The 25379-nt window shown below is 50.8% G+C and overlaps 3 protein-coding genes across 5 annotated transcripts; 2 read left to right on the top strand and 1 right to left on the bottom strand.

The window, feature by feature from the left end:
* The first annotated feature begins 1911 nt into the window (after positions 1 to 1911).
* Positions 1912 to 16582, top strand: Sema4g (semaphorin 4G). 3 transcript variants are annotated; one of them, XR_016537807.1, is made up of 17 exons: positions 1912 to 1988; positions 3581 to 3644; positions 4842 to 5344; positions 5437 to 5585; positions 5838 to 5900; positions 8990 to 9088; positions 9176 to 9269; positions 9545 to 9658; positions 9865 to 10028; positions 10116 to 10285; positions 10556 to 10700; positions 10801 to 11023; positions 11463 to 11578; positions 11715 to 11875; positions 12014 to 12075; positions 14293 to 15350; positions 15480 to 16582. XR_016537807.1 is itself a non-coding variant. In XM_090346062.1 (16 exons), exons 3-16 carry the CDS (start codon positions 5221 to 5223, stop codon positions 15123 to 15125), a joined length of 2517 nt encoding a protein of 838 aa, XP_090202188.1. In that variant the 5' UTR covers positions 1912 to 1988; positions 3581 to 3644; positions 4842 to 5220; the 3' UTR covers positions 15126 to 16582. The 3 variants fall into 3 exon arrangements, 2 of the variants coding, with proteins under 2 accessions (XP_090202188.1, XP_090202189.1); XM_090346062.1 differs by having other exon boundaries at positions 14293 to 16582; XM_090346063.1 differs by lacking the exon at positions 3581 to 3644 and having other exon boundaries at positions 1965 to 1988; positions 4842 to 4888; positions 5217 to 5344; positions 14293 to 16582.
* A 1624-nt stretch (positions 16583 to 18206) lies between these two features.
* On the bottom strand, positions 18207 to 19936 carry Mrpl43 (mitochondrial ribosomal protein L43). Its single transcript, XM_090346065.1, has 3 exons — positions 19709 to 19936; positions 19504 to 19610; positions 18207 to 19387 (listed from the first exon to the last, which is right to left on the bottom strand). Exons 1-3 carry the CDS (start codon positions 19837 to 19839, stop codon positions 19158 to 19160), a joined length of 468 nt encoding a protein of 155 aa, XP_090202191.1. The 5' UTR covers positions 19840 to 19936; the 3' UTR covers positions 18207 to 19157.
* A 21-nt stretch (positions 19937 to 19957) lies between these two features.
* Positions 19958 to 25332, top strand: Twnk (twinkle mtDNA helicase). The gene is made up of 5 exons (XM_090346064.1): positions 19958 to 21752; positions 21923 to 22163; positions 22363 to 22470; positions 22705 to 22846; positions 25028 to 25332. The coding sequence occupies exons 1-5, from the start codon at positions 20510 to 20512 to the stop codon at positions 25304 to 25306; spliced, it is 2013 nt and encodes a 670-aa protein (XP_090202190.1). The 5' UTR covers positions 19958 to 20509; the 3' UTR covers positions 25307 to 25332.
* Positions 25333 to 25379: the final 47 nt, after the last annotated feature.

The following is a 25379-nucleotide window of genomic DNA, read 5'->3' as shown; positions in this document are numbered from 1 at the left end:
AGGCAAGGTACTTCTTAGCCTAATTTTTCATCAACAAAATGGAGCTACTAGACTCTCAAAATGAGACGTGAGTACAATAAAAGAAATGAAGCTGGGCACTCAAAAGTGTGTATACTTTTTAATAAGCATCTTTCCCAGTCACCTCCTCCATCCCATCCCACACATATATCCTGTTGGCTGAGTGCTGGGAGATGTGTTTGACAGGAGGGTGGAAGTGTGATGTGGGCCCTGCTGTCTGGCAGTCTGTAGTCACACACAGCAGCCCAAACTATGAATTTACATGGGATTAAGTGCCAAATGGTGTTTGGGGGAATCCAAAAGAAGGGATGAAAATCTTTCCCAGGGTCCCTGGGAGAATGCCATTAGAATCTGCCTCAACTACTAGGTAGGAATTTCCTGAGTCCGTTCCTGTGAAACTTAATTTAGTTATCTTGAGCCCACATCAATATCATAGATTTGGGGAAGGGTGAGCAGACTGGGTCATAGCAGCCTGAGTTCAGGGTTCATTTAGACAGTAAGGCAGTTATTTAGGGGTGTGTGTGTGTGTGTGTGTGTGTGTGTAGTTATAGGGTTTGAACCCTGGACCTTGGGCTTGATAGGGGCAGGTACTCTATTTGAGCCAAGCTTTCCACCACTTTTGCTCTGCTATTTATTTTGTCCCATCTTTTTGTTTATGCTTCCACATAGCTGTGATAAGGCCTTTCTTCCTAGTTCTTTATTATTTGAGATGAGAGACTCACAGTTTATTTTCCCCCAGGGCTGACCTAGTGATCCTACTGATCTCAGCCTCTAGAAAGCTAGGATTACACCTTGCAGGCCTGGCTTCCATTTAATAATCCTTTAGGAAAGAGAGAGGGAGTGTGCCAGGGGGACCATCCTAGTTAAAGGGGCTGGGGAAAGGAGGGTGTTGATTCCCAAAGGGTTGATTCGAAGACCAGACTGCTGCTGAGTAAGATGATTGAACCTGGGAAGGAGAGGGTGAGAATTCGATTGCCTGGCAATGCACACTCAAAATTTTGGAGTAAGGCTGGTGCCTGAGTGATCCAGTGCCTTGAGATGAACCTGGATTTGAACTATGATTTAGTGAACAAAAAAGAGAATAGTATATTTTAGCTGGATGCTGGTAGCTTGTGTCTGTAATCCTAAGCTATTCAGGAGGCTGAGATCTGAGAACAGTGATTCGAAGCCAGCCCTGGCAGGTAAGTCTCCATGAGACATTCATCTCCGATGCATGACTCAAAAACAAGAAGTGGAGCTGTGGCTCAAAGGGGCAGAGCACTAGCCTTGAGCAAAAGAGCTCAGGGACAGTGTCCAGGCCCCGAGTTCAAGCCCCAGGACCAACAACAACAACGCGTTTTTGTATGCATGCAGATCAAACCTCCATCTCGCCCACTCAGACCTTAATTAAGCTGAACATCCAAGCAGCGGAGGCCTTTGAGCTGGGAATGGAGACCCTTGTGGTCTTAACCTATTGTAGAACCACATCCTCATCCTCCACACCCTCGACTGAGGCCAGAGAGGGTGGCGAAAGAAGTGAGATGCAGGTTATAGAAAGAGCCAGATGGCCCTCTGGGAACGTCACCACCACTGGACAGATTTGTACGTCGCCCCCCCACCCCGCCCCGCTACGCCCCCCGCCTCGCCATAGGTGAGTGGGAGGGGCGCGCAGGCATCCAGCCTGTGGAGAGCGCACCAGGGGGCGGGGCCGGGCCGCGGCGCCGGGGAGAAGGGGACCCCAGATGCCGAAGGGCTGCGCCCCATCCGCAAACCGCCTCTATTGTGCTAGGGTGGGGGGCGGGCGCGCAAAAAGGAGTCGCGCCCTTCTCCGCACCCCGCCCTGACAGCCCGCCTCCAGGCCCCCGCCCCACCCCCGGCTCCGCCTCCACCCCCGCCCGCCTCTGACCGCGGCCCCTTCCTCCCGCAGCTGGTGCTGTGGGGTGGCTGAGCCGCTCTTCGCCGTCTCTATGGCCCCGGATCCCAGCGCAAAGGTGAGGGAGGCGGGGAGTGCGGGCGGTGGCGGGGCTGGGGGCCGTATCACCGGCAAAATCTTTCTCGTGTCCATTCCACCCTCCAAGCTGGGCCAGGCCTTTCTCACGGCCAAGACCCCCGGTCCCGCATGAAGGCTCTAGGAGGACGTGCGCCAGGCCTAGGGTCGCGCAGGGCACTGACCGCCCTCCCCACCGAGGGTGCCAGCCCGGGGCTGGAGCGGGGCGGGGACCCTCGTGGCGAAGAGTGTTCCCCTAGATCTGGGTCATGTCTCCTGGCGTCCAGCTGGATGGAAGGAGAGCTTGTCCTCGGCTGCAGCCGTTGAGACTGAGGGTAGATATAAAAGGAGAGAATCGTGGACTTTCCAGGATGGTGGAGAGTGGGCGGCAAGGGAGGGACTCCCTGAGCCAGGAGAGACCTCCATCCTGAGCCCAGGGAGGGACCGCCTCCACTAAGCAGGTGGGCATCGAGGATGAAGGTCGAGGACCCGCTGGCTGAGCTTCCATTGATCCCGTTAGGAGGCCCGCCTCTGGCCCACCCTAGGACCTAGCAGGGAAGAGCTGATCAGAGTTCAGGAAACAGGCCTTGGAGAGAACCCAGACTGAAGAACTTGGAGGGAAGTGTGGGGCATGAACTGGAGACCTTGAACCCTCTTAGCCACTGGGGGAGGACTGGGTGGATGCTTTGCACCTTCCAGGAAGCCTCTCCCTCCCAACAGGTTAAGCTGGGGGCCGGAGCACTCCAGCCCAAACAGCAGAGCCTCCGTGCTGTAGGAGGACTAAGTTACAAATCCCCTTTTCTTGCCTTTTATGAGGAAAGCTGAGTCTCCTCCTGTCCCGGATCTTTACCTGCTTCCTCCCTTGTAAAATGGCTTTGTCCTATGCGTTCATTCAGGCCAGAAGCCTCCCCCACTCACACCCACTCACACACATATGGAATCTGGCCTTAGAATAGGACTTTCAGGAAAGGAGGTGGGGTTCTGCTCTGCATCTCACCCCATTGGCCACTGGCAGCCACCCGAGGCTGCAGCAAGAATCTTGACCCCAGAATTCATGTGAGCTCGTTTCTACATGGTTGTAGTTGTGTGACTGTGAATATATGTTCATGACTCTTATATGAACATTATCATGCCTAGTTGATTAATGGTTTGTGTGCGCATGTGTGTACACACGTGTGTGTGTGTGTGTGTGTGTATGCAGGACCTTCCTGTTGAATATGAATACAGTCTGTGTAAACCTATGTATATAATCCAGCTTGCCCACCACTAAGGCTTTGTGAACTGCTGAGCCACTAGATGTGCGAGTACAACCTTTATGTGAGTATCTATGACTACAAGTCATGGCCATATCTGTAAACACATGTGTGAGCAGACTGCCCTGTGCATATGAGTGTGCAAATGACTCCTGTCAATATGAGTTCACGGTCCTCCCGGAAGTGTGTGTGCCTACCTGTGTGTGTGTGTGTGTGTGTGTGTGTGTGTACATTCCTTTTTTCTGGAACCTATGTGATTCAGAAGAAATCTGTGTAAGTGTGCCATGCACTGCATTGTGAATGGCTCTCTAATCTGGGGTGTGTTGCTTTTGCCCAATCCTAGAGACGGATCCCTCCTAGTCATATGGCTCCCCCTATCTGTACTGAGCAAACAGGAGGCCCCAAAGGTAAACAGGTGTGCCTTCACTGTGAGGGGTTGGGCATGGGCAGTCCCCTGTTGCCCTGGTGTCCAAACCAAGAACAAGTTCTGTGCTCCAGAGCCCCTTCTCTCTCTCACTCATGCCTGCTCCCCTGCCATGTCATTGCTGACCTTTGCTTCTTGAATAAACCCTTCAGATTGCTGTTATCCCTCCTGCCAGCTCCTGTTCCCTCTCCTCTCTTCAAGGCCAGATAGTTAATATTTGACCTGGAGAGGAAAGGTGAGGCCAGTGACACGCTCTGACCCTGCCTGTGGGTGTCTGATGACATGGGGTGGGTCAGGCCTCCTCCACACCCAGCCCAGCCCGGCCCAGGAAGCCTTCAGGAGTCCCTTGAGAGGCTTGCTGCAGGGACTGAAGAGGCTTGATACCCTCCTCCACCCCACCCCCAACTAGTTGGAAATAGTTCCCAAGATATGTCAGGGGAAGACCTTAGAGGTCCCATCGTCCACCTTCTCCATACTGCCTAAGTCTCAAGTGTCTGGCCTTGCACACCCCAGCCTCCTGCACAGATTTTACACTGTGCAGCTAGCAGACCCTGATGCCTACACCTCTCCTTCCCCCCCTTGTGTGCTTGTGCCTGCCTGCTAGCAGGTAGGGACGTGTAGGGATGCCTAGCCACAGGGCACAGTACAGTCTGGGACTGGCATGGGCAAGGCAGAGATGTGTGCCTCCTTGGAGAAGAATGCTGAGAAATGTCTAATTAAAGAGAAATTCCAGAGGGAGCTCTCAGGCCAAGGAAAAGAAAAAAAAAAAAAAAAGGAAAACAGGACAAAATTAACAAAGGCCCATTAAGCAACTCTGCTCAGGCCTTCGAGCACCCCCGCACCCCCGCACCCCCGCAGGCCGGAGGAGCAGCAGCTATCCCATTGTTGGAAGAGCAGGCATCCCAGCATTGAAAACTCTGAGATGGAAGCCTAGCAGAATGCTGACCTGGCCATTACCTTGGCTTTGAGTTGGGGAGGAGTCTAGGGTCTTGTAAGGAGAGCAAGTTCTACCCCCAGCCTCCTGTATTAGAGCAGAGAAAGACAGAATGTCTGTGAATCCATCATTGGGAGCCAGCCTGGAGCTGGAGAGCCTGTGCATGCTAATTTCATCCCTCTTCCACTCGAACACAGATCAAAGAGATTTTTCCATATTGTGTTTGTTTGTCTTACTTTCCTTCAGAAAACAGACCTCAGAGAACCAAGACTAGCTCTGCTGTCAGAGGCAAGGTGACCCTGCTAGTAACGCATAACCCTCTCATGACTCCACAACTCCTGCTCACCATGGAGCTAGCGTTTGCTACAGAAAGGCATGTAATCCCCCCCCTCCCTCTGACTTCTTAGCTGTGATTCCATGGCCACACAAGCCTGTGGCTCCATGTCTCCCCCATTCCAGGATCCTCCCTGGCCCCATGACTCCTTGACCCCCATGGTCTCATGATCCCCTGACCTTCCACGTGACCTTCCTGGACTTTGACCCCCGTGACTGTTCTTCCCATCCTCCATCTGTCACTGTCCCTGCTTGCCCTGGGGGTCTTGTTGGTCTGGACCTTCCCAGGAAGATGTGGGGGAGGCTCTGGCCCCTCCTCTTCAGCTTCCTCACAGCAGCGGCGGTCCCTGGACCTTCCCTGCGGAGACCATCCCGAGAGCTAGATGCTACCCCACGGATGACCATCTCCTACGAAGGTGAGACCCTCCACTTTGAAGGGCCATGGCACCCAGGACTTGGGTGCAGGAAGCCGCTCTAACACTGGGCTTACTGCTCCTACTCTTCCCAGAACTCTCTGGGATGCGGCACTTCAAGGGCCGAGCCCAGAACTACTCAACACTGCTTCTGGAGGAAGCCTCAGCAAGGCTGCTGGTGGGAGCTCGAGGCGCCCTGTTCTCTCTCAATGCCCATGACATTGGAGATGGGGCTCACAAAGAGGTCAGCCCCTGGAACCTGGGCCCTCTACAGGCCCTCCAGCCTCAATCAGCTCCCTGGGGACCTGCCAGCCTTCCATTACCTCCTGGACAGCATTACCTTTCCCAGCTCAAGCCTCCCCGCATCCAGTGTTTCTCCTGAAATTTACTCTACCCCAGTTCCCCCCAGCACCCTGGAGCCCAGTTGCCTGGCTCTATGGGTAATTGGTTTGGGGAGCCAATGAATCAGCTTATTCATTCCCTTTACTTCTTCCAGATCCACTGGGAGGCCTCCCCAGAGATGCAGAGAAAATGCCATCAAAAAGGGAAAAACAACCAGGTATGTGGTCTTCTCTATCTCCAACCACTTCCTCCAGCCCCTTCAATTGGAAGTGCTAGGGTTGGTAGGGACACAATTGAGGTGCTCCAGACATAGCAGTCAAGTGCACCTCCCTCACTAAACACTGTGACTGTGACATGGAGTGGCAAGCCCTGGGGTATTGCCCATCTAATCCAATCATCTTGTGGCCAATTAGTTTGTCCAGTCACAGTATCTTAATCCCCTTTGGGCTTCCAGAGTATAATTGTGAGAACAATAAGTAACCTGGAGTAAGTGCAGAGTTAGCTGTTACTTACCAAGTTCCAAAATAACCCTGTGAGGTGTTATTAGTCCCTATTTTACAGATGAGAAAAACGCGACATTGGTTGAAGATTAGCTCAAGTACTCAGTGTGCCACAGAAGCACAGCGTGTGTGCTAGACATGGCGGCACATGCCTGTAATCCAGCCCTCAGAGGCAGGGGCAGGAGGATCGTGAGTTTAAGGCCAGATCATGAGTTTGAGGGCTACATATGGAGACTCTGTCTCAAAATAAAAAAGGGCTGGGATGTAGCTCAGTGGTAGAGCTCTTGCATAACATGTTCAAAGACCTGGGTTCAGGCCCCAGCATACTCTTCCCCCACCCCCACCCACTGCCACTCCTACACACAAAGGAAAATCTAGGTTGTCTTTAGGTGTTTTCTGTCTGGCTGTATAACAGACTTGTTTGAAAGATTTTTAAAAATCCACACTCAAGGGTCATTAGCCTGGATTCAGGGGTCTGAGGTGGTAGTGGAAAGCTGCCTTTAAAGAGGCATTTCAGGCTGGGCCCTTGGTAGCTTATGCCTATAATCCTAACTACTCCGAAGACTGAGATCTGAGGATTGAGATTCAGAGCCAGCCCAGGCAAGAAAGTCTGTGAGAATTTTATCTCTAACTAACCACCAGAAAACTGGAAGCAGTGCTGTGGCTCCAAGTAGTAGAACGCTAACCTTGAGCAAAAAGAAAGTAAGGGACAGCACCCAGTTCCCGAGTTCAAGCCCCATGACCAACCAAAAACTAAAAAGGCACTCCAGCAGTGTCCATCAAAAGCTGTCTCTTACTATAAAGTGTGGATAGAAGCAACATGAGTGGGACAGGTAGAACCCAGGTTGTGGAGGACCGTAAATGCCAATCACAGGGTTTGGATTTGATTCTGTGGCAGTCGGCATTCTTGCTATTTGATATCTTAGAGGCTCTCAAGTTAGTGTAGATATAAATTACTATGCATATTATAAATTCAGATGCTGACTTAGTAGGAGGAGACTAAGATTCTGCAGTTCTAACAAGCTCCCAGGTGAAGCTGATGATACTGGTTCTTGGACCACACTTTGGGTAGCGAGGCTTCTGCATCACTTCCTGAACTATATCCTGAGGAATGCTAGTTTTCTTTTTTCTTCTTTTTCTTTTTCTTTTTCTTTTTTTTTTTTTTTTTTGCCAGTCCTGGGCTTGAGCTCAGAGCCTGAGCACTGTCCTTGGATTTTCCCAAGGCTAGAGCTCTACCACTTGAGCCTCAGCACCACTTCCAGCTTTTTTCTATGTATGTGGTATCCAGGAATCGAACCCAGGTCTTCGTGCATGCTAGACAAGCACTCTACACTAGGCTGAACTCCTGGTCCGAAATGCTAGTTTTCAAAGAGGGGCTTACTGGCCAACTCTGTTGGCATTCGCTAAGAAGTCCCCCAGTAATGAGATGTTTTTCTGTGACTTCCAAACATACTTGAGTATAGAATTCCTCCCATGCCTCCTTTGTAAAACGTAACCATCTTATGGAAAGATGTTTCCCTAAGAAATATAGAATATTTATTTGGTCCCAGGCACCAGATGGATTAAAATAGTCTGAATCTGAAGGCAAAACAAACAAACAAGCAATGGAAAGTTAGTTGTATTCTGTGGGCCAGCGGAAGGAGGCCTGAGCAGGCTAAGAAAGATGGATAGAGAGTAAGGGCTGCAGAGGTGGGGCTGTGAGTTAGACCAGAAGTTAAATCCTAGGTAATGAGAGAAATCATTAACAAAGCAGAGAAGGGAAGAATGCAGCGGGTTAGGACATGGGCAGCCAAGAAGACCAGTGAGGCTAGAATAGAGAGAAAAGGGGCATGTGGGGCTCTATGTCACTGCAAGTGGGGCAAGTCACTGCAGTGATGTGATCTGGTCTGTATCTGTGAAATGTGCTTTGGAAAGTGGACTGGAGGGGAGCAAGAGTGCTGATGGGTGGAAGGAAATGTCTCTGGAAAGAAACTCTACACAGGGCCAGTAGTAGTCTTTTTGCAGGCCACCTGGGTGACAGGGAGAAATGGACATGTTTACAACACGTCCTTTTGTACATTTTGAATTTTATACCATGCACAATATTCCTCGTTCACTGAATAAATAGCACAGCTCAAGTGCTTGCTAGACAAGCCTGAGTTCACACTCCAGCACTATCACCAAAAAGAGAAAGTGTGCAGAAGAGATATCCGAAGAGGAGGTAGTGCTGGTAATTTGGGTGGTGGTGAAGCAGATCAAGTTCAAGAGCCATTTAAGAAATGAGTAAATCTTGGAGAGGGACCTGGTGTGGGACTGAGGGAGTGGGAAGCAGCAGAGCTGACTCCTGGTCTGAACTGAGAGCAGGATGGATGCAGTGAATGAGGTAGGAAAGACTGGATGAACAGGTTTAGAGGAAGATGCAGGTTAGGGAGGAGGCGGGAGCTTGTTTTCTGACAAGCTGAGTGTTGTGTGTCTGGGACAGCAGATGGAGAGAAGGCTGGAGCCTGAGACTAGATTTGTGGGAGCTCCTGGATTGGGAAGCACTGCCAAGAAAAAACTCCATGGGCAAGAAGCATCCTGGAAGGGTAGAAACCTCACAGAACTGGGGGTGGAGGTGACTACTAGAGACATAGGAAAACTTAGCAGAATGATGACAGGTCATCTGAGGGACAATATTGCCAGGGATATTTATGTTTTGGTCCTGGGCATTCTTAGAAAGAACTGAGCATCTTGGGGACAGGAGCCAAACTCCAAAGCTAGATTAGTGGAGGCTTCTAGCCAGGGCCTTGTTCTAGGGACTCATATGATTCGCCCACCTTTTCCATAGACCGAGTGCTTCAATCATGTGCGATTTCTCCAGCGGCTCAATGCCACCCACCTCTATGCGTGTGGGACTCATGCCTTCCAGCCCCTCTGTGCAGCCATTGTGAGTAGACCCCTGACCCCCGTGATAACTTGGGGCTGCAGCCCCTGACTGTGCTTAGTATCTCTGACTGAGACGCTTGTTCCCCAGAATGCTGAGGCTTTCACCTTGCCAACCAGCTTTGAAGAAGGGAAGGAAAAGTGCCCTTATGACCCAGCCCGTGGCTTCACAGGTCTCATCATTGGTGAGCCCACCCTTCTCCCATCCCAGCCCATCATCCACAAGGATGTTGTGTTTAGGATGTGGATCTTATTGCTAAGACTGGCCATTTCTACGGGCTTGAAGTGTGGCTCATCTGGCAGGCTGCCTGCCTTGCAAGCTTGAGGCCCTGAGTTTGATCCCCAGTACCACACATACACATCACACACACACACACACACACACACACACACACACACACACACACACACGCAGGACTGGCCACTTGGTCATGTGCCTTCTTCCATGTCCTCGACTCAGATGGAGGCCTCTACACTGCCACACGGTATGAATTCCGGAGCATTCCTGACATCCGCCGGAGCCGCCACCCATATTCTCTGAGGACCGAGGAGGCGCCCATGCACTGGCTCAATGGTTAGGAGGATGAAGCACAAGATGAATGGGGGGTAGGGGGTCTGTTTCTTAATTTTTACTCTCTTAGGCAGTTGACTGTCCCACCCCCAAATCCCCAGGTGAGCCTATCCATTCCACTCCCATGTGTTTTCAAGGGAGGTGTGGGGTGGATGGGCAGAGAGGTCCCCAGTCTGTCTCCAAAGCCACCGGAACTGCTTCACCCACAGATGCTGAGTTTGTGTTCTCTGTGCTGGTGCGGGAGAGCAAGGCCAGCGCAGTAGGTGATGATGACAAGATTTACTACTTCTTCATGGAACGCGAGGAAGGCTCCAGCAGCTTCACTCAGAGCCGCAGTAACCACCGCGTGGCCCGAGTGGCACGTGTGTGCAAGGTGGACTGGGCTAAGGTTGGGGATGGAATCAGGGCTGGATCTCTCACCTGGTCCCTGAGCCCTGATTCTGTGTCCCTACCGCCCCAGGGAGATCTGGGAGGGAAGAAGATCCTGCAGAAGAAGTGGACATCCTTCCTCAAGGCCCGCCTCATCTGCCACATTCCCCAGTATGAGACGCTACGAGGGGTCTGCAGCATGGACACTGGCCCCTCGGCCCACACACACTTCTATGCAGCTTTCACTCTGACCACTCAGTGGTAAGTAAAGGGGCGGTAGGAGGCAAAGCCTGGGAATGACATAGGCACAAAAGGAAGTCAATGAGAATGAGCAGAGCTGGAGCAGAACTGTTGTAAAGTAAAAATAATTGGGTACCTCAGACTGCCCTAGGGCTACTTGCTCTGTGGCCCGATGACCCATGAACAGCCCCTACTGGCCTTCAGGAGAGGTGGACCAAGGAAACAGTGGCTGCCGGCTGAGGCAGATCGCACTCAGTGTGACTCAGTCTCTCCTCTATGTTCCATTCCTAGGAAGACCCTGGAGGCCTCCGCCATCTGCCGCTATGACCTCACTGAGGTACAGGCTGTCTTCGCAGGTCCCTACATGGAGTATCAGGACGGTGCCCGTCGCTGGGGCCGCTATGAGGGTGTGGTGCCTGAGCCCCGGCCTGGCTCAGTGAGTACTCCTGCCTGGGGCCCATGCTAAGTGGAGTGCCCCTAGGAGGGGCAGGAGGGCCCAATCTTGTGGAGGTTCACCACCCCATTCCCTACCCCAGTGCATCACAGATTCATTGCGCAGTCGAGGCTACAACTCATCCCAAGACCTGCCATCCCACATCCTGGACTTTGTGAAGTTGCACCCGCTGATGGCTCGGCCTGTGGTGCCTACACGAGGACGACCCCTGCTGCTCAAGCGCAATGTGCGCTACACGCATCTCACGGGCACGCCTGTCACCACACCTGCGGGACCTGCCTATGACCTGCTCTTTCTGGGCACAGGTGCTTCTGACCCACATCCCGCGTCCTTATTGCCTCTGAACCCAGCAACTTCTGCCATGACTAGCCTGGAGTTTTCAATGTTTTGTTGTTGTTGTTTTTTCCTTTTTGTCCCTGAGTTCTTGTGCTCAAGGCTAGTGCTCTACCCCTTTAAGCCGCAGCACCACTTCCAGTTTTCTGGTGGTTAGTTGGAGATAAAGAGTCTCACAGACTTTCCTACCCAGGTTGGCATTAATATCCTCAGATCTCAGTCTCCTGAGTAGCTGGGATTACAGACATGAGCCACCAGCGCATGGTTCCCAGCGTCCTGAGGGAGTGCTACTAGCAGAATCCTTATCCCTAACATTGTGATTCCTTGACTAATTCCCATAAGGCCTATTATGGGTGCTGAGAGCAGACCTCATTGCTAGGGTCTGACACTCTCTGTCCTTTCTTCTGCCAGCTGATGGCTGGATCCACAAGGCCATAGTCCTGGGCTCTGGGCTGCACATTATTGAAGAGACACAAATTTTCAGGGAGCCCCAGCCTGTGGAAAATCTAATCATCTCTCCCGTGCAGGTAGCCATGACTTCTGACCCTCTTTTTGGTCTTGCTAAACAGGGGGAGCGGGGAGGCTGGGAAGAGGCTGTGTGCAGTGTTGTCTATTGTTTTAGAATAGGGATACTGTTGACCAACTGTCACTTCTGGCTCCTAGCACAGCCTCTACGTTGGGGCTTCCAGTGGCGTCATCCAGCTACCCCTATCCAGCTGTTTCCGCTACCATTCCTGCTATGACTGCATCCTGGCCCGAGACCCCTACTGTGGTTGGGACCCCAACACCCATGCCTGCATGGTGGCCACCACCATAACCAACAGGTCCCAGGGTAGCGGTTGGGAGTGGGGAAGGGTCAGATGTGGTATATGTGGAGGAGGAAGGACTATCAGCCATAGGGGATTAACTTCTCTGGACTCTTTCCCCGGGGAAGCTCATGAACTCTGATCTTCTGTCCCCAGGACAGCACTGATACAAGACATAGAGAGAGGAAATCGAGGATGTGAGGTCAGTAGGGATACAGGTAAGTGGCACTTGGAAACAGTGTGTGCATCTGGCTGCAGCGCCTGTCCTCTGCCATGTACCATCATTTACAAGGGCATGTTTCAATATGGCAATTGCACCTATATGCTTAGGCAAGGATGGCCCAGACTGAACCCGACATAAGGTAAGAGCCAGACAGATATTGCCCAAATTGTAAATGTGGAAACAGGTTCAAAATGTTAGACAGGGGGGTGTCGCTAAGGTAGCCACCTTAACATGTTCAAGGCCTTGGGCTTCATCTCCAGTACCGTAGACACCTAAAAAGAAAAAGAGGCAGCTGGGTGCAGTGGTGCACACCTATACACCTAGCTACTTGGGAGGCTAAGATCTGAGGACCTCAGTTCAAAGCCAGCCCAGGCACTAAAGAACATAAGACTCCTATCTCTAATTAATCTCTAGAAAAGGGGAAGTGGAGCTGGGTCTCAAGGAATAGGGCAGTAGCTCAGAGACATCACCCAGGCCCAGGGATAGGGTGGTAGCCTTGAGCTGAAGAGCTCAGGCACAGCACCTAGGCCCAGAGTTCAAGCCCCATAACCCACAAAAAAAAGAGGCCAAATATCCTGTCACTCCTGGAGCTTAGAGCTAAGTGGTAGTGGGGAGGGGGCAGGAAGGGTAAATATTTAAATGATCACAAGAATAATTAGCTATAGAGCCAGGTGTGGTGGCTCACACCTGTAATCCTAGCTATTCAGGAGGCTGAGATCTGAGGATCATGGCTCAAAGCTGACCCAGGCACTAAAGTCCATGAGATTCTTATCTCCCATTAACCACCAGAAAACTGGAAGTGGTGCTGTGGCTCAAGGGGTAGAGTTGTAGCCTTGAGCTGTAGAGCTCAAGGACAATGCCTAGGCCTAGAGTTCAAGTCCCACAACTGACAAAATAGTAATAATAGTAACAATAATAATGTTATAATTACTAATAACTATAATTATAACAATATTCACAGAGGATAATGGATAATTCCCCAAAGAAGATCACATGGCTGAGCTGATATCTGAAGGAAGAACAAAAGTTAAATTGTCATAACTAACATGTACTGATTACTTACTATATGCCAAGTACTGATTTAGACAGCACACATTTAGTCTCAAGGTACTTTATGGCTGGGGTACCCTTATTATTATTATGACCATGAGGGATAATCTTCCTGAGGCCAGGAAGTAGGAGGAAACTGCTTCCAGTTAGCTCCTAAGCAGCAGGGTCAGAATTCAATCCTGACCCTAAGCAGTCTGATTCCAGTTTGTGCTTTTGCTCACTGTGCTGTGCTGGCTCCCACAAGTGGACCAAGCAGACACTCCGCAGGAATAGGAACCAGAAAGCAGGGGCAATATGTGTTGGAGCATCAGACGTGGAAGAAGAGGTGGGCAGGGACCATGCTGAAATTCTAGTCTTCCCCCACCTCTCCAGTCCTGGGGCTTGAACTCAAGACCTGCACACTGTCTTTGAGCTTTCGCAAAGCTAGTGCTCTACAACTTGAGTCACAGCACCACTTCCAGCTTTTTCTGTGTATATGATATCAAAGAATTGAACCCAGGGCTTCGTGCATGCTAGGCAAGCAAGTGTACCACCATGCCACATTCCCAGCCCCAAATTTTGGTTTTTATCTGAAAAGCAATAGAAACCTCTGAAGAATTTCAGTCAGGGAATGTCATGATCAGATTTGTGTTTTTAAAGGATTATAGAGAATGGACTTAATCAGGTCCTCAGAGGACTCTTAGCTTTGGAAGGAGGGAAGTGAATAGATCTGAGATAGATTCTGATGGGGACTGGATACAAAGGTGAGTGGTTGAGAGATTCCTAGGTTCCAGGACTTAAGCAGCAGAATGGTAGTGGCATTTACAGTAGTAACAACCCAAAGAAAGAACCTGGTATAGTTGCAAGGAGTATTTCAGTCTTAGTCAGGTGCCTGAGACCTCATGTGAAGTCCAGTGCATCCGAAATATTCAAGTCTGGTGCTCAGAAGAGAAAGAAGTGATTAGGAGTCCTTAGCAGATGAGACAGAGAGGAGAGGATGGGACAGGAATGGATCAAGAGTCCTAGCCACTACCCATTCCTTGGAAAAGGCCAATCTTTCTTAAGAAAGCTTGATAAGCTATCACTGATAGCAGTCTCTGTGCTTGGTGCTGGGACTTGGAACAGTCTGGCTTACCATTACCCCTGGGTAGGTAGGGACTGACCTGTCTGCTACCCTCCCCAGGGCCGCCACCACCACCACTGAAGACCCGCTCAGTGCTCCGAGGTGATGATGTCCTCTTGCCCTGTGACCAGCCATCCAACCTGGCACAGGCTTTGTGGCTACTCAATGGGAGCAAGGGCCTGAGCGATGGGCAGGATGGCTACCGAATAGGCGTGGATGGGCTGCTGGTGACAGACACACAGCCTGAACACAGTGGCAAATATGGCTGCTATGCTGAAGAGAATGGCCTCCGTACCCTGCTGGCTTCCTACAACCTCATAGTCCGGCCAGCCACTCCTGCTCCAGCTCCTCAGGCCCCTGCCACACATGGGGCACAGCTGGCACCTGATATGAGGCTGCTCTATGTGCTAGCCATTGCTGCACTTGGTGGCCTCTGCCTCATCCTAGCTTCCTCCCTTCTCTACGTGGCTTGTCTGAAGGGAGGCAGACAAGGACGTCGACGAAAATACTCACTGGGTCGGGCTGGCCGGACAGGTGGCTCAGCTGTGCAGCTGCAAACAGTCTCAGGCCAGTGTCCTGGGGAGGAAGATGATGGTGACGATGGGGAGGGGCCTGGGGGCCTGGAAAGTAGTTGCCTCCAGATCATCCCTGGGGAAGGTGCCCCAGCCCCACCTCCTCCGCCACCCCCACCTCCGCCAGCAGAGCTGACAAATGGGCTTGTGGCACTTCCCAGCCGGCTTCGAAGGATGAATGGCAACAGCTATGTGCTCCTGAGGCAGAGCAACAATGGAGTTCCCGCAGGACCCTGCTCCTTCGCAGAGGAACTGAGCCGCATCCTGGAGAAGAGGAAGCACACACAGCTCGTAGAGCAGCTGGATGAAAGCTCTGTTTGAGCCCAGCCTCCCTAACAAATGCTCTCCCAAGCCAGCCTGTCTGCCTGGGTTGGACCGCTGCCTCCCCAACACAGCCAACCCTCCTCCACATACCCCCCCATTCCCTGCCCTCCCAACTTTTTGATGGCTCTCCAGGCCGCCAAGTTATGGCCAGCCAAAGCACCCGCCTCAGTCTCCAAGATCCACATGTGAGCAGCCAGGCCCACCGGTGCTCCTCAGAGGTAGGTGCTCCCTCAGGACCAGGTGCTTTGCAATCCAGACCCAGATTCCATTCCCTGAACTTAATGCTTGGGAGGAGAGGAGTCCATCCTCTTGTCCCATTTTCTGCCCAACCTTCGTCTTCCTCCCAGGTAGAGCTCTGCAGGTCCAGGTGGCCTCATTGTCACCATCCTCTACGTAGCCCTGTGTCCTGCATAGTCCTGAATCCAGACAAGACCTCTGCCAGCCACCTGAGCCCTGTGTACATCCCATGTGCACATGGAAGAATGTTTATCAGTTGGGCTGCAGCTTCTTCCCCTGTCTGGCATATTCTTGTTTCATCCTTTCTGGATTTGGAATAACCCCCAAATTGCCCATTCCCTATTTAGTACTCTCCCCCAGTCTTACGCCCTTATGATAACATCTTTGGCAAGACCACCTTAGGAACAGGCCAGCCTGGGAGGTAAGACCGCCACATTCACTGCTTCTTCCTTCCTGTGTAGCCCTTGTGAGCCAGCCTTCCCACTCCCCTTGGTCACATGAAGAGTGGCAGCAGAGCTCCAGCCATGTCCCTTCCTTGTGCATATATGGCACACACCCATATCACACCCATGCTTACATTCCCACCCACATGCCTCTTCTGAACTTCCCCTAGTTGCCTCAGACCTGTGTTGTCAGGTTTGGTCCATAAATATTTCAGAGGGAGAGTCTTCTCCCATCTAGCTATCCTCACAGACTCTCCTTAGGATGGTGACCAACTGCGCCAAATGAGCCAGCCTCCCTCTTGGGAATCAAGTATTTCTTCCCCTAGACCAGAGCAAGGGGAGGCAAGATCTGACATTTCACCTGGCAAATGAAGCCCATTCTTGGAACTATGCAAAGGGCAGAGGCTGGGAGTTTGGATGTTTGGCTCCCACCCCTGTCCTACCTCACCGGGGCATTGTCAGCGTCCAGGGGCTCCCCAAGTCTCTAGGCTCCTATGGGACAATCAATCCTGACTGAGCTCCCCCATTTCCCTTGGGTGAGGATTGACTGTTATTTTTGTAGCTGAGAACGTGGAATCCCACGGGTTTTTACTGCCCTTTGTCCAAACCTCTACCACCTCCACCCCACCATGAATGTATTTATTGTAAGAATGGCTACACTTCTTCAGGAATGCCCACACTCATCACTCAGGTGGGTGGAACAGGCATGTAAGGGTGGGGAGCCTGGGCTCAGCTCCTCCTAATGTTGGTTAATAAATGCCCTTTCCCCCCATAGTTTTTGAGTAGCTAGTGTCCTCTGTTCACTAACAGTCAGGCTCTGAGCCTATGGAAATAGGGCTGCAAGTGATTTCTGAATTCAGGGTTGGCTTTGTCCCCATAAAACTATTTGTAGGGCTGGGAAGGTGGCTCAGTGGTAGAGGGCTTGCCTACCATGCATGAATCCCTGGGTTCATTTCCTCAGTACCACATACACAGAAAAGGCCAGAAGTGGTGCTATGGTTCAAGTGGTAGAGCGTTAGCCTTGAGCATACAGAGGCTCAGGGACAGTGCCCAGATCCTGAGAGAAAAAACCATTTGCAGAGGAAAGTGGGACCCTAAGTTTCTACCTTGGCTATGCTAGGTAGGCAGGTATACAAGCCCTTTTTTGCTAAGGCTCACATTATTCACTGGTTAAGGTGATAAAGGCATGACAAAAAAGTTACAGCAATTCAAGAATTCATGCAGAATTCCTCACCATCTCCTACCCACTTCTGTATTTATTTCTGAGATAAAGATTTTGCTATGTTGCCCAGACTGGTTTCAGATTCTTGGACTCAAGTCAGCTTTCTGTTCAGACTCCAGAGTAGTTGGTACTACCATACACAGCTCTCGGTCTTTTTAAAACTAACCCTAGCTAAGTGCTGGTGGCTCACACCTGCCTGTAATCCTTGCTACTCAGGAGACTGAGATCTGAGGATCACAGTTCAAAGCCAGCCCGGGCTCAAAAAAGTCTGTGAAGCCAGGTGTGCCTGGCTCATGCCTGTAATCCTAGCTACTCAGGAGGCTGAGATCTAAGGATCTCAGTTCAAAGCCAGCCCAGGCACTAAAGACAGGGAGACTCTGATCTCCAACTAACCACTAGAAAACAAGAAATGGTGCTATTGCTCAAGGGGTAGGGTGTTAGCTCTCCTGCTTTTTCCTAAGAAGTTTTTCAGGGGCCGGGAGTTTGGCCTAGTGGTAGAGTGCTTGCCTAGCAGGCACGAAGACTCAGGTTCAATTCCTTGGTACCACATACATGGAAAAAGCCAGTAGTGGTACTGTGGCTCAAGTGGTAGAGCTCTAACCTTGAGAAAAGCCCAAAGACAGTGCTCAGGCCTCGAGTTCAAGCCCCACAACTAGCATTAAAAAAAAAAGTCAGGCCTGATGTATCATGTGCTGTTGAGATTGACCACATTGAAATCACCCTACCCCTGGACTTGGGTATTGTCCCTGAGCTCTTCAGTTCAAGGCTATCACTCTACCCTTGAGCCAAGCCCTACTTCCTGTCTTCTAGAGTTTACTTGGAGTTAAGAGTCTCAGGTCCTTTGTGCCTGGGCTGGCTTTGAACCTTGATCCTCAGATCTCAGCCTCCAGAGTAGACAGGATTACAGGTGTGAGCCACTGCACCTAGCTATGTTCTGCTGATTTTAAGACAATTTAAAATTGGGGCCTGGTCCTGGTGGCTCATGCTTGTAAACCTAGCTACTTGAGGTAGAAATGTGAGGATGTAAAAAACCAATCTGGGCAGGAAAGTGCAGGAGACACTTCTCTCCAATTAACCAGAAAAATGGAAGTAGCAGTGCCGGGGCCTACCGGCAGCAAATTGGGGTTCCTGAAATAGGGGGCAGGGACTGGAAAAAATAGAAGAGAGACAAACACATCGGATCCGGGAGGTCTGCAGCCCAGGTTAAAAACTGCTGCCTCGTTTATTGTCAACTCCAGGCTTATATCCCTCCTTGAAACCAGGGAACTTCCAAGTGTTACATTCATACGGTAAATCTCAGGTCATTTAAACAGAATAAGGCCAGAAAACAATAAGACAAGAAAGCCATTGTCTGATGCAAATCAAGGTACAGGTGATTCCACTCTGGCTCCCAACATAGCAGGGCTGGGAGTTTGGCCTAGTGGTAGAGTGCTTGCCTAGCATGCCTGAAGACCTGGGTTCGATTCCTCAGTACCACATACATAGAAAAAAGCCAGAAATGGTGCTGAGGCTCAAGTGGTAGAGCTCTAACATTGAGAAAATCCAAGGACAGTGCTCAGGCCCTGAGCTCAAGCCCACAACTGGGGGGGAAAAAATGGAAGTAGCACTGTGGTTCAAAGTGGTAGAGAGCTGGCCTTGAGCAAAAAGAGTTCAGGGACAGTGCCCAGGCCCTGAGCTCAAGCCCTGTGATTAGCCAAAAAGAAAAATGGTATGTATGCTTGAAATACACACACTTTTGATATGAAGCTTGTCTTTGGATAAGTTTAATGACCTTAGTTTTCTAATTTGTGAACAAGCAAGAGGACAGAAAAGGACATCTTCAGAAGCCTGCCTTGAAACCTCTGTGTTCTGAAATCCCTATTATCAATTTAGATCTCAAATAACCAATTTTGTACCTAACTTCAAGACTTTCTCATTTTGGGTTTCAAGGATATCAACAAGGTCATTTGGGTTTCAAGGACTCACAAAGTCAATGATAAATGAGTAGTTCTTTACCCGAAGCAAGACCTTCACACCAAGCCCACTAGAGGGTTCCATTTATCTTTCTGCGCTCGGGATCCAGCAGTTAGAACCACCTCTATTGGGATGCTTCTCCCATCAGTCCAGAGGGGTTGGCGCTGGGTAACTTCACTGGGACTGGACAGTGTCCTGAAGCTCCCGTGGGCGCAGGCCGCCGAAGGTCGTCGGTTTGTTGGTGAAGGGGTGCCACTGACCCTGGATGCTAGGGTTGACCGTGTGGAAGGGCTTGCGGATGCGGATTATGTCCAAACCCGACTGGTTGGCCAGCTTCTGCACCAACGTGGTGATCTCCTCCACCGACATGCACTTCAGGCTTTCCTCGCGCGTAGACCCATTAACTGGCAATAAGGAGGTGGGAAGAGAAGAGGTAGGTCAGTTGGGATCAGGCGTCAGACCAGCAGAGGTTAGTGGACTAAGCCGATCCCACCGTCCGGCCCTAGCCGGGCCCACTCACGGTATTCCGCCACGACTGTGGGCACTTGGCACGGCCGCGGGTTCACGTAGATCACGACTCCTGGGTTCCGTCGGGCGAAGTCGATCACCGCCTGTTCCACGTACTCCCTGAGGGACCCAGGAAGGGTGAGCAGGGTGAGCTCCGATCCCGAGCGCCCATGGCCGGGAGCGGCGTTATTCCACCCACCCCAGCCCCGGCGGCTCACCTGACGCCGCGGGACGAGGACGCGTCGCGGCTGAGGCTGAAGCTGAGGCGCTGCAACTGCTGCACGTAGCGACCGAGCCCGTTGTGGAGGACACTGGTCAAGAAGCGGCTCGGGGTCCCGCGCGCAGTCATCGTTCCTGCTGGGATTCAACCGTTCGGGAAGCCGCGGCGAGCGGAGGGCGGGACGACTCCGGGGCTTCCGGTTCCGGGAACAGCCGTGCCCTGGAGAGTTTTGCTTCCGAGGTCGCCGTGAGTGGCGCGTGCAGGTGACCCACGTTTCGGGCGAAGGGGGGGCAGAGACCAGGGTGGTGACGAGAGATCTGGTGCCGCTTGTCGTCGAGAGGAGGGAAGACCCGGGGAGAAGTGGCGAGAGGCGGGCTGTGGCTCGCTAACCACGTGGCTAGGTGGTCAGGTCCCTTCCCTGGGCGGGAGCAGCCGCGCGTGGAGGGTCCCTGGCCGGGGGCCCAGAGCTTAGACACTGCTGAGAAAATGCAGGTGGCCCTAGCGATGAGGGCAATGAGGAGAGTCTGTGGAGGGGTGCGAGAGGCCAGGAGATGATACAGCGTCCAGGGACTGCGGAGGGTTACAGACGTCGAAGTGGTGGCCGAAACAGTTGAGGAACTTGGGACCCCTTAGAGGGGGACATCGGTGTGGACGGACAGAGACAGAAAGTAGCAATGTAGACCGATTGGAAAGGACTTGTACAAGTTTGAGAGATAGAAGCCAGTGAACGCTCTGAAATGCAAGAGTCTGAACTGATGGAAGGCACAAAAAACAGGGATCTCGGGCTATCCCGGTAGAAATGTGGGCCCTTTTCAGAAGTTCATCCCTCCTTCGGACTTTGCTTCCCTTGCGAAGGGCATGGATTGGTCGAAGGGGCTTGCCCCGCAGCTTGGTCCCAGGTCCTCCTCGCAGACGATACAGAAAGGAGTCTCTCCCAGCCTTGGAGATGCCAGTGTTACCTGTAACTATAACAGAAATCCGCCAGTATTTGCGCACACATGGGATCCCTTTCCAGGAGGGTCACAGCTGTCTTCGTGCGCCCAGTCCCTTTGTGGAATCCTCCGAGGGCAAGGATCAGACTAATACTCCTGCTTCCTTCAGTCTCTTCATTGATAAAACCACAGGTTGTTTTCTCTGCCTGACCAGCCTAGCAGAGGGAAGCTGGGAAGATTTCCAGGCCAGTGTGGAAGGAAGAGGAGACAAGACCAGAGAGGGGATCCTGCTTAGTGAAGGCCCAGAAGCTCAGGACAGTGAGGAGATCCAGAGGATCTGGAATCGAGCAGTACCCCTGGGGGAGCTGCCAGACCCAGAGGAGGCTGGCTTGGCTCGTGTGATGTTTGGCCTTACCAAAGTGACGGATGACACACTCAGACGTTTCAGTGTTCGGTATTTGAGACCTACTCGAAACCTGGTCTTCCCTTGGTTCTCCCATGGGGGCTTAGGATTAAGAGGTTTGAAGCTACTAGGAGCTGAAGGCCAAGGGGACCAAGTGCGCTATGTGGAGACCACCATTCCCCGGCCTGGTGCCTTCCACAACCTGTTTGGATTACCATTGATCACCCGGCGAGATGTTGAGGTAGTCCTGACAAGTCGTGAATTGGACAGCTTGGCCTTGAGCCAGGCCACAGGACTTCCCACCCTTGCCCTACCCCGAGGAACAGTCTGCCTGCCCCCTGCATTGCTCCCTTACCTTGAACAGTTCCGTCGGATTGTGTTTTGGCTTGGGGATGACCTTCGGTCCTGGGAAGCCGCCAAGTTATTTGCTCGAAAACTGAACCCCAAGAGATGCTCCTTGGTGCGACCTGGGAACCAACAGCCTCATCCCCTGGAGGCCCTGAACCGAGGCTTAAATCTTTCTCGAATTCTTCGTACTGCTCTCCCTGCTTGGCACAAGTCTATTGTATCTTTCCGGCAGCTCCGAGAAGAGGTACTGGGAGAACTGTCCAATGTGGAGCAAACAGCTGGCATCCGCTGGAGCCGCTTCCCAGACCTCAATCGTCTCTTGAAGGGGCATCGGAAGGGCGAGCTGACAGTCTTCACAGGTGACCCTTTGGGAAATCACTGCTTGAGAGAAAGGGTCAGGGGACCGGGTGACGAAAGCATGTGGGTTTGGGCTGCTGAGAATGTTGAAAGGGGAGGCTTCCCTAACCTGCCTTGGGTTCAAGGATCAGACTTTGCTCCTCACCCAGGACTGTGTTCTTACCTCCTGCAGGGCCCACAGGCAGCGGAAAAACCACATTCATCAGTGAGTATGCCCTGGATTTGTGTACCCAGGGGGTAAACACACTGTGGGGGAGCTTTGAGATCAGCAATGTGAGACTAGCCCGAGTCATGCTGACCCAGTTTGCTGTGGGACGCCTGGAAGAGCAACTGGACAAATATGAAGAGTGGGCTGACCGCTTTGAGGATCTGCCCCTCTTTTTCATGACTTTCCACGGACATCAGAACATCAGGTGAGATTCTCAGAGCTTAACCAGCATTTAGCATCTTTGATTTCCTTCCTAGCTCCAGTGGGAATGCCTTCTAGGTCTCCTTTAATAGGCTTTGAGTTTTCCAGTAGGTGGATTTCAAAGTCTGGGAGTTCTCAAAGAATTGCAACTAACCTTAGGGCCACTTGTAATAATAGACTGTCAATTCATTGTCTCTTCCCAGGTCTGTAATAGACACAATGCAGCATGCGGTCTACGTCTATGATGTTTGTCATGTGGTCATCGACAACTTGCAGTTCATGATGGGCTATGAGCAGCTGTCTACAGACAGGTGACATCTTCTTGTCTAACTTGCGCATACTTGTCTTCTCGGGCAGCTGGCCTCTAGCCTCACACACTTTATTTTCAAGGTGGGGGAATGGGAACATGATAGCAGGAAGTGTGGACAGAGACCTGCGTGTGAGTCCTTGGGTAACAGAGATTTGGAGTGGAGTTGGGATAGCTGGTGAGAAGTGGCTCAAAAGTGTGCGCATGTTCTTGTTCTCTCTTAATTGTTTGGGGACAGGATTGCAGCTCAAGACTACATTGTGGGGGCCTTCCGGAAATTTGCAACAGACAACAACTGCCACGTAACACTGGTCATTCACCCCCGGAAGGAAGATGATGACAAGGAACTACAGACGGCATCCATTTTTGGCTCAGCCAAAGTGAGTGGCTTTAAAGAACGTCAGGCTGGAGAATAGAGGGGCAAGGGAGACTGGGGAAATTTCTCCATCAATCTTAAAGCATGTTGACTGTCTAGAAGAGGCAGGAGGCAATGTCATTGGAGCTATGACATGAGGAATGCATGTGCCCAGCACACAAAGATGGTTAACAGTTGGTTCTTTACCCCTCAGGACTTACATCCTCTAGTAGGGGAACAGTGATTGGAAGTTGTTATGATGAGACCAAGAATAGACAGCACAGGTATTTAGGGAGCAAAGGATAAAACAGGTCTGAGTCAGTTTGGGACATCTGAGGGCAGAGGAAATATCAACCAAGATTGCACTGAGGTTTGGAGGTGTTAAATATATCAATGGGAAGGACTTCTAGGCTAAAGGACTAACACAATCCTGAAATTTCCAGGTGCCTATTACATGCCAGGTCTGGGTTGGACAAAAGAATTCAGATTGAGCAGCACAAATTGTACCACAGTGAAACAGACATGGAACTAGGAAAGAGAATAATGTAGAAATAGAAAAATGGTAGTACTTTGTTAAGACCATCTAGAATGGTCTTCAAGTTCCTGTAGCTGTGGCTATAATCCCAATTACTTAGGAGGATTGTGGTTCAAAGCTAGCCCAGGCAAAAGAAAAGTTGAGATCCTATCTCAGAAAAACAAATTGGATATGGTGACATATGCATGTGATTCCATCTACTCATGAGTAAGGTGGGTATGATAAGGCTGGCCTCAGGCAAAAGCAAAAGCCCAATCTGGAAAATAAAAGCAAAAAAGGCTAAATATGACTTAAGTGGTAGAATACTTGCCTAGCAAATGCTGTCCCCAAGTTCAAACCCCAGTTCTGTTTCTCTCCTAATCTGCCCCCCCCCCCAAAAAGAAGGTCTCTCTAAAGCCAGTCATTGTGGCCCACACTTAAAATCCCAGATAAGCTACTTTGGAAATGGAACTAGATGTAGAGTTTAAGCCAGCCAAGGCAAAGTTAGCAAAAAAAGGTAAAAATGTAAGGGGGCAGGTAGAGTGGCTCATGCTTATATTCCTAGTTACTCAGGAGATTCGAGGTTAGAGACCAGCCTGGACAGCCTGGACAAGAGTTTACAAGACTTCATGTCAACCAATGACAAACTGGATGTGGTCTCATGTGCTTAGCATCTCAATTATGTAGGAAGCAAGCCAGAGCCCAGTGGCTCTCGCCTATATAATCCAAGCTGCTCAGGAAGCTGATATCTAAGGATTGTGATTCGAAGCCAGTGGCTAGAGAGGTTTGTGAGACTCTTATCTCCAAGTAACCAACAAAGAGCCAGAAGTAGAGTGATAGGTTGGTGGCTCATATGGTAAGGGCACCAATCAGCCTTGAGCAAAAAAAGGGGAGAGCATAAGGCTTACTGGCATATTACAACACCACCAAGTTACGTAGGAAACATAAATAGAATTATAATAGCAAAAAGCTATTTCAAAATGGCAAAGCCATAGGGATAAGGATGTTGCCTAAGTGATGAGGTTATTTTGTTTGTTTTGTTGGTAACTCTAATCCTGGGTGCAGTCCCTTAGCTCTTTAGCTCAAGCTAGCACTCTACCACTTGAGCAACAGTACCACTTCCAGTTTTCTGTTGATTAATTGGAAATAAGAGTCTCAGGGACTCTTTGTGCCCAGGCTGGCTTTGAGTGTCATCCTCTTCCATCCTCCAATCTCAGCCTCCTGAGTAGCTAGGATTACAGTCTGAGCCACTGTAATGAGATTATAAGTGATGAGATTTTTGTCTAACAAGCCATGGTCCTAGATTCAATCCCTAGTACAGCAAAAACAAAAATAATAAACAACAAAGTCAACTGAAAACAAAAGGCCTCTCTTATGAAGTGAGACATTTAAACAGACCTGTATGATAAGCAGCTAGGTTTAGTATGGTAGCTTAGTGTAGAGGAAAGAGGTTGCAAGCAAAGAGAACAGGATAAACCAAGTCTGAGGCAGTAATAGACTTATTAGCAGGGAATTTGGAAATGAGTATCTCCAACATAGTTTGTAGTTATTCTAAGAAGTTGGGATAGGGTAGTGCTTTCCCTCTCCCTATTCTTGCCGTTCCCTTATGTACCCTCAGGCTTCTTCTCTACCCCTTTGATCATGTTGCTTCCTCCTTTCTTTTTCCTTCTGTCCTCTCCCCTTATCCCTTAGGCAAGCCAAGAAGCTGACAACGTTCTGATTCTGCAGGACAGGAAGTTGGTAACTGGGCCCGGTAAACGGTATCTGCAGGTATCCAAGAATCGCTTTGATGGAGATGTAGGTGTCTTCCCACTTGAGTTCAACAAGAGTTCCCTTACCTTCTCCGTCCCGCCAAAGAGCAAGGCACGACTGAAGAAGATCAAGGATGATAATGGACTCGTGGCCAAAAAGGCTTCTGGAAAAAAGGGTTCTGGGTCCCAGAGCTCTGAAACTTATTCAGAACAAAACTGAAGCTCCCACCAGCCAAAGAACTCAAAGTAATGCAGAACTGCTCACTGAAATGAGCCTGATGGGACAGGTTAGG

Source organism: Megascapheus bottae, chromosome 15 (assembly GCF_031878675.1).
Source record: "Megascapheus bottae isolate mThoBot1 chromosome 15, mThoBot2.hap1, whole genome shotgun sequence".
Taxonomy (NCBI): Eukaryota; Metazoa; Chordata; class Mammalia; order Rodentia; family Geomyidae; genus Megascapheus; species Megascapheus bottae.
The sequence above is the reverse complement of the archived record's forward strand: the minus strand, read 5'-3'. Positions and strand labels throughout refer to the sequence as shown.

Bases quoted from the DNA above. Each gene is read 5' to 3' on its own strand.
- Mrpl43 (XM_090346065.1), bottom strand. From the start codon at position 19,839: ATGACTGCGCGCGGGACCCCGAGCCGCTTCTTGACCAGTGTCCTCCAC. The intron at 19,611-19,708 runs GTGAGCCGCCGG...TGGGTCCCTCAG, and splicing joins TCCTCGTCCCGCGGCGTCAG to GGAGTACGTGGAACAGGCGG. The intron at 19,388-19,503 runs GTGAGTGGGCCC...CCTTATTGCCAG, and splicing joins CACAGTCGTGGCGGAATACC to TTAATGGGTCTACGCGCGAG.
- Twnk (XM_090346064.1), top strand. From the start codon at position 20,510: ATGTGGGCCCTTTTCAGAAGTTCATCCCTCCTTCGGACTTTGCTTCCC. The intron at 21,753-21,922 runs GTGACCCTTTGG...TACCTCCTGCAG, and splicing joins CGAGCTGACAGTCTTCACAG to GGCCCACAGGCAGCGGAAAA. The intron at 22,471-22,704 runs GTGACATCTTCT...GTTTGGGGACAG, and splicing joins GAGCAGCTGTCTACAGACAG to GATTGCAGCTCAAGACTACA.
- Sema4g (XM_090346063.1), top strand. From the start codon at position 1,965: ATGGCCCCGGATCCCAGCGCAAAG. The intron at 9,659-9,864 runs GTTAGGAGGATG...CTTCACCCACAG, and splicing joins GCCCATGCACTGGCTCAATG to ATGCTGAGTTTGTGTTCTCT. The intron at 11,876-12,013 runs GTCCCAGGGTAG...TTCTGTCCCCAG, and splicing joins GCCACCACCATAACCAACAG to GACAGCACTGATACAAGACA.